This window comes from Ictidomys tridecemlineatus, chromosome 6, assembly GCF_052094955.1.
Source record: "Ictidomys tridecemlineatus isolate mIctTri1 chromosome 6, mIctTri1.hap1, whole genome shotgun sequence".
NCBI classification, from domain to species: domain Eukaryota; kingdom Metazoa; phylum Chordata; class Mammalia; order Rodentia; family Sciuridae; genus Ictidomys; species Ictidomys tridecemlineatus.
This window is the reverse complement of record NC_135482.1, coordinates 189,278,224-189,292,811: the sequence shown is the minus strand read 5'-3', so window position 1 is coordinate 189,292,811 and position 14,588 is coordinate 189,278,224. Positions and strand designations below refer to the sequence as shown.

The following is a 14,588-nucleotide window of genomic DNA, read 5'->3' as shown; positions in this document are numbered from 1 at the left end:
GTGTGTGTGTGTGTGTGTGTGTTTGCATGTGTCCACTGCACACATGTGTTTATGCATAGGATTCTATTGTGATTTTTCAAAAAATACATTTCTGTTGCAAAAACATAATTTTGGGCTGATCCCCAAGTTCATGGGTATTTTAGTGATTTGGTACACCAATTGTCAATGTCCACCTATACCCCAAGGTAGCCTTAAGGAACTCACTGATCTTAGTGCCAGCTGACACCCACAGGGGTCACCAAGTACACAGACACTTATTGGGATGTAGAAGGGGATGGAGGGGCTTGAAGTGGCAGAAGAGCGAAAAAACAAGTTATAAGTAAAAATTAAATCACAGAAAATGCAGACATGGTGGCACATGCCTGTAAGCCCTACAACTTGGGAGGCTGAGACAGGAGGATTGCAAGTTCAAGGCTAGCCTCAGCAACTTAGTGAGGCCCTAAGCAACTTAGCAAGACTTTGTCTCAAAATAAAAAATAAAAAGGGCCAGGGATGTATCTCAGTGGTTAAGCATCCCTGGGTTCAATCCCTGGTACCAAAAACAAAACAATAAAAAACTCCATGGATGTATGATATGTCAAGAACATTGTACTGTCATGTAAAACTAATTAAAACAACAAACAAACAAACAACCCACAGAGAGTATCACCAATTTTTTCAGAATTAATTCAATATTGTGACCATTTTAGAAAAAATTTCTTCGTCAACTCAAATTCTTACAGCAGTTTACTCAAAAACACTCTGTCACTTTGCCCTTCCGTCAGAGAAAACTATATAAAATATTTAAAGAGGTCAGGAAAAAAATGGTAACAAATATAAGAGGAAAGAAGAATGAATGGTTTGATTTTTGGTTTGCAGAGCCAAAGAAAAGCATGACAATTTCTCAGGGGGTTGTCACTTTGCTTGGCTTTTCCATGCCCCAACAGTGGAATGTGTATGTGAGACGCACGATGACACGAGAAATGTGATTCCTGATTACATTCCTGTTTTTCTGGAAGGCTTGCTGATCTAGACACTGCTTTCTAAGATACCATCAGGGATCATACCAGTGAAGCCCATGGCTGCTGCTTCTCTCGACTGTCTGAGAAGCCCGTCTGCATCCCGAAAATCAATGTACACCAAGTCTATGGCTTGTAGGCCAAAGGCCTTGGCTACGACGACAATCTTTTGTCGGGCGTAGAGAATGTCCTGGGTTTCTTTACTACTTGTTGCACCTGAAAACCGGAAGAGGACAGAAAAGGGAGGTCATAACTTTGGAAACCAAACTCAGACCTCTATTATAAAAACTCAGTTTGTAAAGAAATCTATGTCTCCCTGGGAATGTTCCCAGCAAAATGATTATTCAAATATGAATCAAGAGAGAGCTACAGGGAGGCAGCACCAAGCCTCCAGGTGTCTGTTCACTAGCAGGCTTCCTTCAACACAATCACTCTGCCAAGCACCAAGATGAGCCACTCCCAGCCAGGAGGTGGAATCGGGGCCACAGTGGCTCCTGATAGATTTTCTCCTTCTGGTCATGGCTCCGAAAGTGTCAGTCCAAAGATAAGGCCACAAAAAGTGGCCAGGAGGCTGGGCATGGACACTTACTTCTCACACATTGGGCATAGGATGGCCTGTGCTGGGGTTGGCCCAACCGTGCAGGGGCTGCAATGCCCAGGCCCAGCCGAGAGACTGAGCCAAGTACCTTAGCTGCAGGGTCTGGATGGAACACTGGGGAAAGGCAAGGACATGTACCTAGGGGCAGGCAGAAAGTGTCACCTAGCCTTCTGTAGTCCACTGACCTGTGGGCCACACAAGAGTCTCCTGGAAAGACTGGTATTAAAATAAATTCCTGTTTTCACCTAGAAGGGTGATGGGAGTGTCACTGTTTATACTTGGACCACAACACTCACTGCTCAGGGAAAGTGTCTCCAGGCCACTGGGATGTGGTTCCAAAAGCACTTTCTGCGGCCTTGTCCCTCCTAGGCTCCAGTGAGCTACACCCACACCCAGGCCAGAACAGAGTGCTCCAGGGAGGGGGAAACCAGAGGAAACCAGTAGCATCTCAGTAGACATCGAATGAAAAGGGTTCTGAAATACATGTAAGATAAACTAAGGCACTATGTTAAATTTATATACCACATTTCATGTAGAAAACAGCTCACTACGACCAACGTGAAAGTGCCTTAAATTTGTTTTGGAAACTTCGGCAGCCCTCAGACTCATGTGAAGACCAAATATTTAAGCAATCGTGAGGTTGAAAACATATTTATTAGGAGAAAAGTAGATGCCCCCATTCTTGAATGAGCCTGGGGCTGCAACAGGCTTCTTATTAGTTATTTTAATAAATGAGCAGGAGTAGTAAAGTATTGTTCTGAAGCAGGACTGCTATGGGGAACCCTAAATTATCAGGAAGTGGTGTCTATCCATTGTCATGAAAAGCCATTGTCATGGTTGGTAAATATATATTGTTATGTAAATGCTCATTCTTGAAAGGCAAAGAAAAAATTCCATATACACACACACTCTCCCTTACACGCGCACCACACAGAGGAAGAGAGAAAGGGTTTGCCACCTATGCTGGCTCGAAAATCTTCTCCTCCAAAAACAACTGCATCTAGCAAAAGACCCACTTGAGGTCCGATCCTGAGTGTTTCTTCACACACTGCCTGGAAAAGAGCAGAACAGAACCAGTTCTCACAGACGCGCAGGCATAAGACAGGAGCCCGAGCACCTCAGGAAGACCCAGCTCCTAGCCCAGTCTGCCTGAAGGCAGGCTGACCCTGCAGCCAAAAGTCATTTAATGTTGCCCAAGATAAGTATCCTGCTTATCGTTACTTTGCTTAGTGGATGATATTAAATACTATTGTTATATATTAATCTGGTAATATAGTTCAAATTTTAGGTTGTCTACTTTCTAGAGAAACTTTGAGTTAGCTACTTTTGATTTTACTGCTAAGTTAGTTATATTTTCCCCCAATTTGTTTTTGCTTGAAGAGACTCTTAAATAATAAACATAAAGCCACAGGAAAGAAGGAAGGAATTTTTAAAATCAAACTAATTGGATTATTTGCATTAGAATCCAGTAAATGGTCTCAGGATTAAAGACAAACAATACAAAACCTACAACTTCAGAGGGGAAAATAAAAGTGCAACAAGTCAGCCACAACGTGTTAATAAAGCAGCCCTGACATTTCTAAATGAAAGTCAAGATTAATAACATTTGTTGCAGACATAACTGTGAATCCCGAAAGGTGCAGATGTAACCTGCCAATATATATATATGGGGGTGGGAAAGAAATGAGGAACCAGTGGGGACACTGATGATTAATTTCAGGTGTTGCAAGGGCTCCTAAGTACATTATGAAATAAAATGGCAAAACAGTGCTTAAAATTAAATCACTGTATGAATCTGGTTGCATCTGAGGGATGTGCTTTTGATTATATTCCGAGGCTTCTGGGGCAGCTGGGAGAATTTGTGGTTATTTGTGTAAAAGAGCTGCTCAGGAGACAAGGCTTGAAATAGCCCCCAAACGTTTGCACTGGGCCCCTCCTGCATAATCTCAAAGGTCTCAAAGTGAGCATTTGCTCACACATTCTCTCTCCAGTTCAGGTCAACTACCTTTTTCTTTTGTTTTTGGTGATTTCTTTCTCCTGCTCTCTGAGGGGGGAGGAAAAAAATGGTGGGCTAGGAACTCTGAGCAGGGGGTGCAGGGGGTGCTAGATTGCTGCTCACAGGTCAGGTGGAATGGGAAGCATATTTTGGAAAACAATATATATGCCCACTGATACAGAAGGAAAACACAAGCTGGCTCTGAATGTGGTCAGGCAGGTAGTTTAAAGCAGTCACTCGATGGCTGAAAACCCCGGGCTCATCTAATCTCTCCAAGTGGTTATTAGAAAATATTTTATGTTCAATGTGACAAATTGAAATAACGGACTACAAATTATTTGTGTACTTGAACTTAAAAACAATAGTTGTCTGATCTGCTAGATATTATGGATAATGCTGCTACAAAGAGGCCAGAAAATTTTTCGATGGAAAGCTATTGATAGAAAAAGAACAATTCAAAGTTAATTCATTAAGGAGACAAAATAGATTTTCCATTTATTTTATACATTTATTGTAAAATTCCCATTTATTTTATATTTAATCTATAAATGTTAACAATTCAAGATATAGTATACAGTGATTTTTTTAAATTAAAATTATTACTAGGAACATGTGCATATTTCATTGAAATATTTAGGAGTGGGAAGCTTTTCCTTTCTACTTAACCAATTTCTTTGTTTTCTAAGATGCTGAAAACCTGGTTTTTAAACTATAAAGAAAATAAATAGTGCTCAAGGTTTACCTTGCTTATAAATCTTTCTAAAAAAATGTTAGTAGATGTTGAAATTGAAAACAAAAGTTCTCTTTAGGTGACAAATAAACACTAACTTATGTGACCACGTTATGGTTTTCTTACCTTAAAATTGAGCAAACCCATTGCAGTTTCCACAAAGGGGATTAAATTCATTGGTTGTTCAAGTTTTCGGCCTTTTAAGTGGAATGAAAATTTGTCTGAAAACTAAAATCAAAAGTGTCAGGTGATTAGTGGTAAAAAATAAAATAAAATAAAAACAGAAGTAACAATCACTGCAATGTAGACATAGAAATAGTACTTAAATCTTTGACCTGAGGGAGTAATATCCCAGCCTCCTCACCCACATAAAAGAATTTTTTAAAAAAAGGAAAGTCCAAAGAAAAAAGGTAACAAAGTTCCCACCAAACTAAATAGCAAAGTCCCCGATCGTCACCGCCCCCCCACCCCACCCCCACCTGGAGCAACTTGAGGCCTAGGAGTTCGAGATCCCCAGTTTAAATGCTTCCCTTGAAAACATATTTACTGGAGACCTCTCGCCCTCTGCGTTAAATGCAAATGGTAGGCCCTTAAAACAATGGTCCTGCTCTACCTGCACGTCTGTTTCTGTTTCTGCCGGGCACTGACATCAGTGTAAGTGCTCCCCGGCCTTCTACGCCGAGTCCACACCGTCCATTACAGCACCATTACCCTTTGTTCCGAAGGGGTTTCTTCATAATTTTTTAGCTTACCTAGGAAGACCTTAAAAAGGAAGTTTAATTCTTTGAAGACCAAAGCTCGCCAATTTTTTCCATGAGACCAGTTCACAGCCAGCTCTGCGCTGCCAGTGGGGTAGCCCAAATTCCAAAATCTATCATCTGGAAACATACAAAGCTCTCGCACAGATCCCCCACCCCCCTTTCAAAAGGGGGAAAAAAAACCCCACAATCTAAATTGTAAATCTATTATGTCTATCTAGATCTAATAAGATGTGAGGAGATAAAAAAAAGAAACCCAGGTATGATAAAGATATTTTTGTAAATAAAGATGAAAACATATATATCCATTTTAAATTTAAGGAATATTCAGCCATTAATGGATATCAAAGGAAAAGGGAATTTTAATCATCTCTCCATTCAGTCTCAGTTGGGTAAATCATATCTAAGAGATTTGCATAAATATAAACCATCAAAGACTTTTCATCTTCAAAGGGGGTTTCAAGACCCTATAAGCTTTGTACTGTAATCATCACAGGTCACCACCCTGCAGGAATAAGGCTGCTATGGCAACATAAAAAAACTAATGCTTAAGGCTTAGCATAATATTCTGACTAATAGAAAGGAAACTCATTTTAAAAGCTGGCAGCCTATTTACCAGAAGCGGGATTAGAGGTGTTATTTCCCCTTTTAGCTGCCCCCTCCTCGCCTGTGCACACCCCCCCCTAAAAAAAATCTAATCACTGGGATCTTTAAAAAGCTTTTGAGCAATTTGCAGTAACTTTACAATTAGGCTAAAATAAATCACAGCTTTCAGTAATGAAGAATGATTCCCGTCGCTCCCTGCCCTCCCTTCCTCAGACAGCATCAGCATCACCTCCTAGGAACTTTGCAGGGAAGGAATGACCGAATCGGCTGGGACCAGGGGCAGTACGCTCTGCAAGGGGACAAAATGCATGGCACTCGGTGCAAAGGAAAATACAACGTGATTTATGTCACAATTAAGCTAGAAAATGGGTAGTGAAATGTTAGTGGTCTGGACGGTCAGTAGGTAGCCGGAGATTTTCTTTTCTCCTTCCGAAAAGAAAACTTGAACTCCTATTTGCCCAGTGCTTTGTGATAACCGTTAGAACTACAAAAACCTTAATGTTTACAACTAGGTAAACCCTTTACAAGAAGAGTCCCTGTTCTTAGTGAGCAAAATCTGCGGTGCTTTTTTGTTTTTAAGCCAATAGGGGCATTTAAAAATTAAATATGCTAGCCCCGCCTCCCCTCCCCCTCCCTCTCCTTCTTAAAAAATTGCATTAAGTACTAACACAAAAGGTAACTAGTGGAGAAGTTTCAATTAATTTTTTCAAAAGGAGACGATTAAATGTTTCCGGCCTGGTAAAGTGTTCATTTCAGTGAGGTGGAGGGGACCGGGGAGGGGGGTAGGAAAAGAAGGGGGAAAAATTACAAAGAGATTGGGGAGGAGATGAAGTAGCAGGGCTCAGCAATTCTTTCAATTCCAGTGCACACCCAATAGTGTGTTGGAAGAATGCACACTGTTCGGGATTTGTGGGAGAATTGTCCCACGACAAAAGAGGCAGAGTTACGCTTGTTATAGTCCAATAAGCCGTGCCAGTCAAACAAGAACCCACACTAGCGACAAAAGGCGAGCAAGAGATTCTCACACAAAAGAAAACAAGTAAGCCCATCTTTCAGTTGTGCATCAGGCTCTGGGCTTTACGCTTCGCATAAATACAAACGGAGAGGAAAAAATAAACAGCTCCAAAGACTTCTGTTAACTAGAAGTTCTATTTAAACTGCAGCAGGTTCCCCACAACCCAGCATCTGAATCAGCAAACAGGCCGCAGCTAGAGGCTGGGGTGGAGCCCCCCCTCAAATTAAAGGTAAGGCCCGTGATAAATAGGCATCAAGGATGAAACCAAAGGCCAAGAGTGACTCCAGAGTCCATCTGCATCAACCTAAGTCATATCTGAATGGGGCCAGAGCCCTCAGGATACCAACACTCTGGAATCTGAGGGCACTGCTTCTGAGATACCCTTGGAGAGAACTCCAAGTTCAACAAGTAAATCCGGGTCCTTGACAACGGAGCTTCAAGAAGAATCCGACAGAACCATCCAACAGAATCAGGACAGAAACTACAAGTACAGTCTTAAACTTTCTAGTTGGCATATTCAAAGAGTAAAATGAAACAGGTGAAGTTGATTTTCATAATACCTTACATTGTACCCACTAGATTCCAATGTTAATTCGATGTGCAATTGTTACGAAAATTATTGAGGTATTTTACATTCTCTCCCCCTCTTGGGGGGGGGGGTGTACAGGTCTTCAAAATGAAGTGTGTATTTTATACTTACAGCATATCTCAATTTTCACTGGCTACATTTCAAGTGCTCAATAGCCACACTTGGCAGGTGGCCCCTGCATTGGACCCAACATTCAGATTATTAAAAAGGAAGCACTTCATCAGGTATCAGAGCTCCTCATTGGATCACTATACTTACATCCATAACCTTCCAGACAACACTAGATGTGGCTTTGAACCCCCTCAGCTCACTTGCCCACCAAACAAACATCCAGCACATCTGGCAGGCTCTGCCCCAGATTGGCACATTGGAATAGCATTCATTCATCAGAGACCTGCACAATACTGGCAACCCCAGAAAAAAATCTAGCCCTGTCCCCCGTCTGTCTCACAATTAAAACAATCATAGTATAATTGGGCCCATTCTGAAGTTTTCTTAAGTAATTTGACATGCCAACCACTTTACATTTCAGGTTTTTATTGGCTGAAAAGTCTGTCATGAAACACAAACACACCTGTCAGCAATTTAAAAAGGACGCACTAGAGAACTGTTCAGGAAATAATATCTGTGCTAATTAAAACCACTAGTTAAAAGCTTCCTGTTTATTCCTCTAGTTGCCCTAAGGAGTGACCTTTTCTTCCCCTAGGTTGGGTTCATTTTTTCATATGCGGCTGGTGTCCTCTGGAGGCCTTCGATGATTTCAAACGCAACTTGGTAAGAGCCATTTATGTCATGACCCTTCCTGGTTGAGGCCTAGGCTCCGGGCCTACACAGTGGTGGCAGGAGTGGTGCTCTGACAACCTGGCATCCAGGGATAGCTCTGGGAGGGCTAGCAAGGAGCCAGTTCTGTCCAAACCACAGATCCGATTAGGAAACCAAGCATTGTTTCTAAAGGACAATTGTTCCAAAGAACACTCTGGGCAAAGGCGGGCGCTCAGGTGAAGGAGATGGCTGCTTGTGTTCACTCTTCCTTCTCAAAACCAGTGGCACCCAAACCCCTTCTCTTAGATGGTCTCAAGTTTTAAGCAAAGCACTGGCTACTCACCCACTGGATTTCCTCAGGACTCTCCACCTTTGGTAGCATCAGGCTGGAAGGAAGGACCCGGGATTGCAGAAGGGTCTCAAGGTCCTCCTCGGCCAGACCGCTAGACACCGAGTTGATTCTCACGCACTTTTCTGTTGGGCCCAGATCAAAGCCTTCAAGAGTTTCTACTATTCTCAGTCGAGCTTCATTCTGTGTCAATAAAAAGTTACCTTTTTAGTTTAATTTCTAAGGGGAACACAACTGAGTGTGGTGTGATACTGCTGCGTGGATTCAGTGTGAGCACCTTTCTCAGGTCTACACATTGCCCGCCCACCAAAGAAATAAGTGAAATAAGTTATCCACTGTGATAGTTGAGCTGTTGGTAGACTTCGTTCACAGGATGTCACTCATCGGGTACTTGCCATCACTCATACTAGTGTATTCTAAATGTCAGCTTCATCTTGCTCATTGGTGCTGCTTCCTAATTGGAAAGGTATAAAAAAACTAATAAGCAGTTATTCATTGATGGAGCATTAACTAGGCCTAGGTTCTAAGTCTTTTACTTGCATTTTCTCATTTAATAAATATAAGAAACTGGGCAACATCTGGATTGTGGCAGTCTCATCTGTCAGCCTATTCACATTAGGGAAAAAATGGTTTATTTTTCTTTATCCCCATATAGTGTGCTTTTTTTTTTACTTCTCTTTCTTGTTTTATTTTTTGCAACTGAGTTGCATCTTGACATTCAATTAGGCAGGTGCTCACAGGAATCTGACACTTCATACTACAAGAAATGCTCACACTTATTTAGGTGGAAGCAAAAACATCACCAAGAAATTCCTTCATGAAGTGCTTGACAAATACAGTTTGTTTTATTCCCCCTGAATTTGACAATCTTTGCTCCACAGTTAAGAAAAAGTGAAAGGGTAAAATTCTGCTTCAATATTTGAATTAACCCAAGAAAAATGGTATGAGACCAATTATGTTATTTATTGGCTTTGGCTTGGGGGTGCTGGGGGTGGGGTTGGTGTCAACAGAAAGAAAACACTTGGGGTCATTACTTCCTGCCAATTTCAGTTTTCAAAAACAAATTCTTCCAACTTGCCAATAGCCCTCAACAAATTCTCGTTGTCAGAATGAACACTTACCAAAAGTAGTTTAACTTGGGAAGGGTTTTTATGATACTAATAAAACTTGAAAGCCTCTCACTGCTGATGAATATGGTTTAGAAAAAAAAAAGTCTTAACAATATATAGCCATTTGAATAGCAGTACTTATCTAGGAAAATAGCAAAACGGAGACAAGAAAGAATTATTTAAGCCACTTCGGAGTCTAAGTCCAATCAACGAGACAAGCTGGGACACAGATTTAAACCAGACGGATGTGGTTCTACAACAGAGTGGAGCAAGGAAGGCTCCAAATGTGGTCTGAGTTAAACAGCGCGAGGAAACAGTAGCTTAGCGTTTGTCAGGTCAGATGGAAACAGTGCTGAGGACCAGTTGAGGACAGCTATGTGAAGTCCTGATTTACAGAGCTTCGACTGCCAAAAATTAGGCCAAGTTTAGACAAAAGCAAGAGAGCTCATGTCAGCTAAAGTTAGAGAGATGGTAGTCAATGATGGTTCAGTTCCAAATCAAATAGCCTTTGGCTACTCCACAACATTAAAATTCCAGCTCCACCATGAACTAGATATGGAAACACATTGGGGCCCATTGCAAGAGTTAGCTTGATATCATGGTTACAAGGATGCCTAGAGCTGCAGGAGAAATGCTTCCTATTCTACGGCAGTGCAGGCTTTTAGATCCATAGCCTCAGAGAACCCAGACCGCCATGCTCCATGTAGCCCGGACAGCTACAGACCCTGGATTGCTCCAGTTTGTAAACATTTTCCAGCTTCTAGATTCTCTTTCAGTAGCAAGTCAGCCTTCTTGCAAAGGGTCTTTAGGACGGTGAATGGAAAATTGAAGGGAACTCACTAGGTTGTTTAGGCTGAAATGTATTTTAAAATCATTGTGTCCTCTTCTCCATCCTGTAATCTGCATGTGTGCTCCACTTTGCAGGATCCCTGGCAACATCAACTTCCTGAATTGTTAATGTTGGCGTCAAACTGAATCTGACCTGGAGGAGCTGTTGGGTGGTTTCATTTGGATTTGAAGGGGACTGTTTGTTCAAAGCTCATGTTCTAAACCTGTTTGTGATTTTTATCTAAAGTCAGATTGCCATGGTTTCAGCACATTCCGGTTTACTTAGTAAAATTCAGCCTCTGTGAAATTGGCTCCAAATGAAGTCCCTAACTCCAACTTTAGGCATAATCTGATTAGTACTTTTCATGTTATAATAATGAGCAGTGAATACTCAGCATTTTATTGGTTTCTTTTTTTTTTTTTTTTGGCTCAGAATTAAAAACCAAGCTCTTTCCACTTCATCACGCTGTACCTTTCCAAAAAGAGATGATGGCTTTTGAGGTATATTGCCATACAACACCCTTATTAACAGGCTGTTGCTTGTTGCAATTTACATAAACTAAGTATGCATCCCTCTGGTATGTATCCCAAAATACCCAACAACTTCATTGAATTTACACCAACCAACAAGCATGTTGATTTTTTTTTCTTTTTGGTATTTTAATGGTGAAATATGTTACTGCTAGCAAAACACACCCATGCCATCTGTTGGGCTGAAAGGAAGGCAGTTTCTAAGAACAATCAAGTTTAATGCTGGGTGTTTAGTTAGAGGGAGTTACAGTCGGCCCAGTTGTGAAAAACAAGAAATTCTGCTCTTCTGCCCTTTCCCTCTCCCTCTACACACACACCTTGCCTCTTGCCACAGTCTCTCTCATCTCCATCCCTCTGTCCCCTTCACACTTTCCTCCTGCCCTGTTCACCCCTCCATCTCCATCTGTGCAGGTGGATGAGTGCCCTCAGGGTGGCCTGGTGGACTGGGGGTGGGAAGGGCTTCCTGGGGACAGAAGAAAAAGGAAATTTAAATAAAGAGGCCACTTGAGAAAGAACTTTGGTGGGGAACTTAGATCCTGGAAGCAACTCAGGTTGTACACAATGAGGTTTAAAAGGCATTGCACTCAGGTGTCACACTGGGACACCCTGGTGGAGTGTTCTCACTGTGGAATGAACTGTGTCCCTAAGATCTGACAAGCCGGAAAAGACCAAATAAGGGAACTAAGGCCTTTACCAATGGTTACATCAGATCTTCGAAGGGACTAATCGCCATGGTGTGTTCTGAAGCATGTTTGATCCCACACTTGCGGAGGTTGCAGAGAAAGTTGGTACAGATCGGATTCTCTGCAGGACCCTGTTCTAAAAAGTGGTGTTCCCCAAGTTCCCGCAGTCAATCGATATTCCGTGCCATGGGCTGCTCAGTGCAGTGGACCAGGGGCTAATAAACTTGTCCTTATCCATAAGCCATCGTATTATGTGACTGTGTCTGGGCCAGGAACCAAGGCGTGCTATGATTTCAGAGACTGGATTCTTATCACCTGGGGAGGAGACACGCTCTGGTGACGTCAGAAAGAGATAAATCAACCATCCCCGAGATCTACAGGCTCCAAAATTAAAGGAGAAAATCTGCGGGCAGTTGGTTCCATTGGCACCCATTAAAGCTAATAACTAATCATCCTCGCAAGTTTCCAGCTCAGAGTGACCAAATCTGCAAAGAAAACAACATCCGTCCACTTTTACACTCCAGTGGAAGAGGTGGTCCCTCGCGGCAGGGCGGCACAGTCTCGCCATCTGGAGAATAAATCGAGTGTGAAGTACAGTATAGTTTGGGACCAAGCTCCGTGGCGGCAGCTCAGCAGTCAGTTCATTAGTTCCGAACTTGCAGGGATTAGAGCGGCATCACTTCTACTGTCGGATAGGATGAGACAGACAGGATACCGGACTCAAGGAGGATCGAGACTCCCAAGGAGCCTCTTGTGCTTATTTATAAAACTACAGAGCAAACACACCCAAATAAGTGCCTTAAATAATAGCATTATCGCAGTTTCATAACATCTGAATTAACACCTTTTCCTTCAACTTCCACTCTCTTCCCCAAACTTGAATGTTAATGTACAGCCCTTTTCAGAGGAAACCACAAAGACAAGCCTGACCCTGCATGCAACAGGAGCAGCCAGAAAGCTGGGGCCGGGGACTTGGTAATTAAGAAATAGGGAGTATTTCCAATCCAGGAAGACGCACAGCCATTGTTAAACACACACACACACACACACACACACACACACACACACACACGATTATTACTTTCACTCAGCAAAAGCATCACGTCATGTATTCAGAAACACTAGCAAATTCCCTCTTTTCTGGATTTGCCCATCTTATCTCATTTCCATTTGTAAAATGGTGTCACCAGCATGGAGTGACCCAAATTTTAAGTAGAAGGCCCCGGTATCAGGATCTTTATGAAAATTTTGTTGAAAATGTCAAGGTCAAGTTTCTTTTAAAACAAAAAAATGGAGTGAATTATTCCATTGAGGGGTCTCTCTCTCTCTTTTTTTAATAGATTTTCCTTGTATACATTTATATTAAAAAAACAGAAGTGCCTGTGACCTAAAACAGGTCATCACTAGTAAGTTATATTAGATTCTTCTTTCTAACATCAAAATTAATTACAACAATGATCATAGGGACTGTAGTAGGTAGTAGTGACTGCATAGGAAGAGAAGGGAAATGAATTCTCACTGGTTCTTGCAGCCTGGTGGGGTGTCTCCTTACGTGAGGTGGTGTGTTAACTGTCTATCCCCCTGTTTTTTTTTTCCTACACAAAAAAGAAATCTTGAATTGCCTGTTTCCCAAAAAAGAAATCTACAATATTGAAGATACCATGTGTTAAGTGGTTTAAAGTGTCATGCATTGATTCCCACCAACTACTACATGTCAGACACCGTTTACTCTGAAAATGTGGATTTTGGTAGAGCAAAATTTTTGATGTGTTAATCATGAAAAATACATTAAAACACAGGTTTATTGTAAAAATACAAACTTGGCTTTCATTTGAAGGACCGAGAAGGCTCAGGATGTGTCTGGATGGGAAGCTTATAGTATGTAATTGGAATTTCTGGCTCTCAGAGATTTAACTAAAAAGAGGAAATCCTACACAACACAACTCTAAGATACAAAAATCTATGAAAATAATATATTTTCATGGCCTCTGAATGCTTAAAAATATTTTGAAAAGACATTGGAACAATGGCTTTCACCTGAGTTACACAAACCTTCATATTTGTCAAAAATCATGGAAGACAGACTTTAAATCTGTGCATTTCACAGAATATAAATCACACCTCAAAAGTACAAAGAGAACTAAGAACAAATATCAGCCTTTTACTCAATGACAAGCACAAAGTAGTTAAGGGGAACTGACCTGCTGTCTGCAGCTCACTTTGAAATGAATAAAAAAAATGAACTGATGGATAGATAGGAGGACAGACAGATAAGCAGACAGAAAAAGCAGGCCAACAAAACCATGGGAAAATATGGCCCAGGGACTCACTGGATGACATTTTTTGTAATAAACTTTGAGAAAAAAATGTTAAAGATACCTTTAAAATGTTGATTTTTTTCAGAGCTGATTAATGAATATATGGGGACTTTTTACACTATTGTCTTTACATTTGTGTATATTCAAATATTTGCACAATAAAAAGTTAAAGACTGGTTAACAACCTAAAATTTATTTTGTTTTTGTTGTTTTAGAAAAAAATTGGGAGGAAGATAATTTTTAGGTCTATGATTTTTTTTGTAGCAGTTTTAATGAGATAAAAGCCACATGGCATATAATTTACCCATTTAAAGTGTCCCCTCATGTACTCTCTCTATATATAGGTTTGGAATTTATAAATGGAGCCATGCCTACATACTCTTTCTTCTGCGACAGGATTCTTTCTCTTAGGATAGTGTTTCGAGGTTCATCCATGTTTTGCCATGTATCAGTACTTCTTTTTTACTGCCAAATAATGTTCCACCATGTGATTAGAGCACATTTTGTTCCCCTACCATCAGTTAATGGACATTTGGGTTGTTTCCATTTTTTGGCTGTTAGGAGAAATGCTGCTGCTATTCTAGTGCATGTTTTTGAGTGGACATATGTCGCCATTTCGCTTGGGTGTGTATCTGAGAGACAATGTGACTCCCGGGTCCAGTGTTCACTCCAGGTTTAGCCCTGTCAGCTCGCCCCAAAGTGGCTGCACAGTTTATGT

General features: G+C 41.3%; 1 protein-coding gene across 15 annotated transcripts in view; it reads right to left on the bottom strand.

The window, feature by feature from the left end:
• Positions 1 to 14,588, bottom strand: part of Clybl (citramalyl-CoA lyase) — a 249,039-nt gene that overhangs the window by 41,643 nt on the left and 192,808 nt on the right. For all 15 annotated transcript variants that reach the window (XM_040281673.2, XM_021729794.3, XM_021729798.3 and 12 more), the window contains 4 exons: positions 8,396 to 8,584; positions 4,449 to 4,550; positions 2,555 to 2,648; positions 1,047 to 1,214 (listed from right to left, as the gene is read on the bottom strand). In XM_040281673.2, coding sequence (XP_040137607.2) covers positions 1,047 to 1,214; positions 2,555 to 2,648; positions 4,449 to 4,550; positions 8,396 to 8,584 — 553 coding nt within the window. The remainder of the gene's footprint in view (positions 1 to 1,046; positions 1,215 to 2,554; positions 2,649 to 4,448; positions 4,551 to 8,395; positions 8,585 to 14,588) is intronic.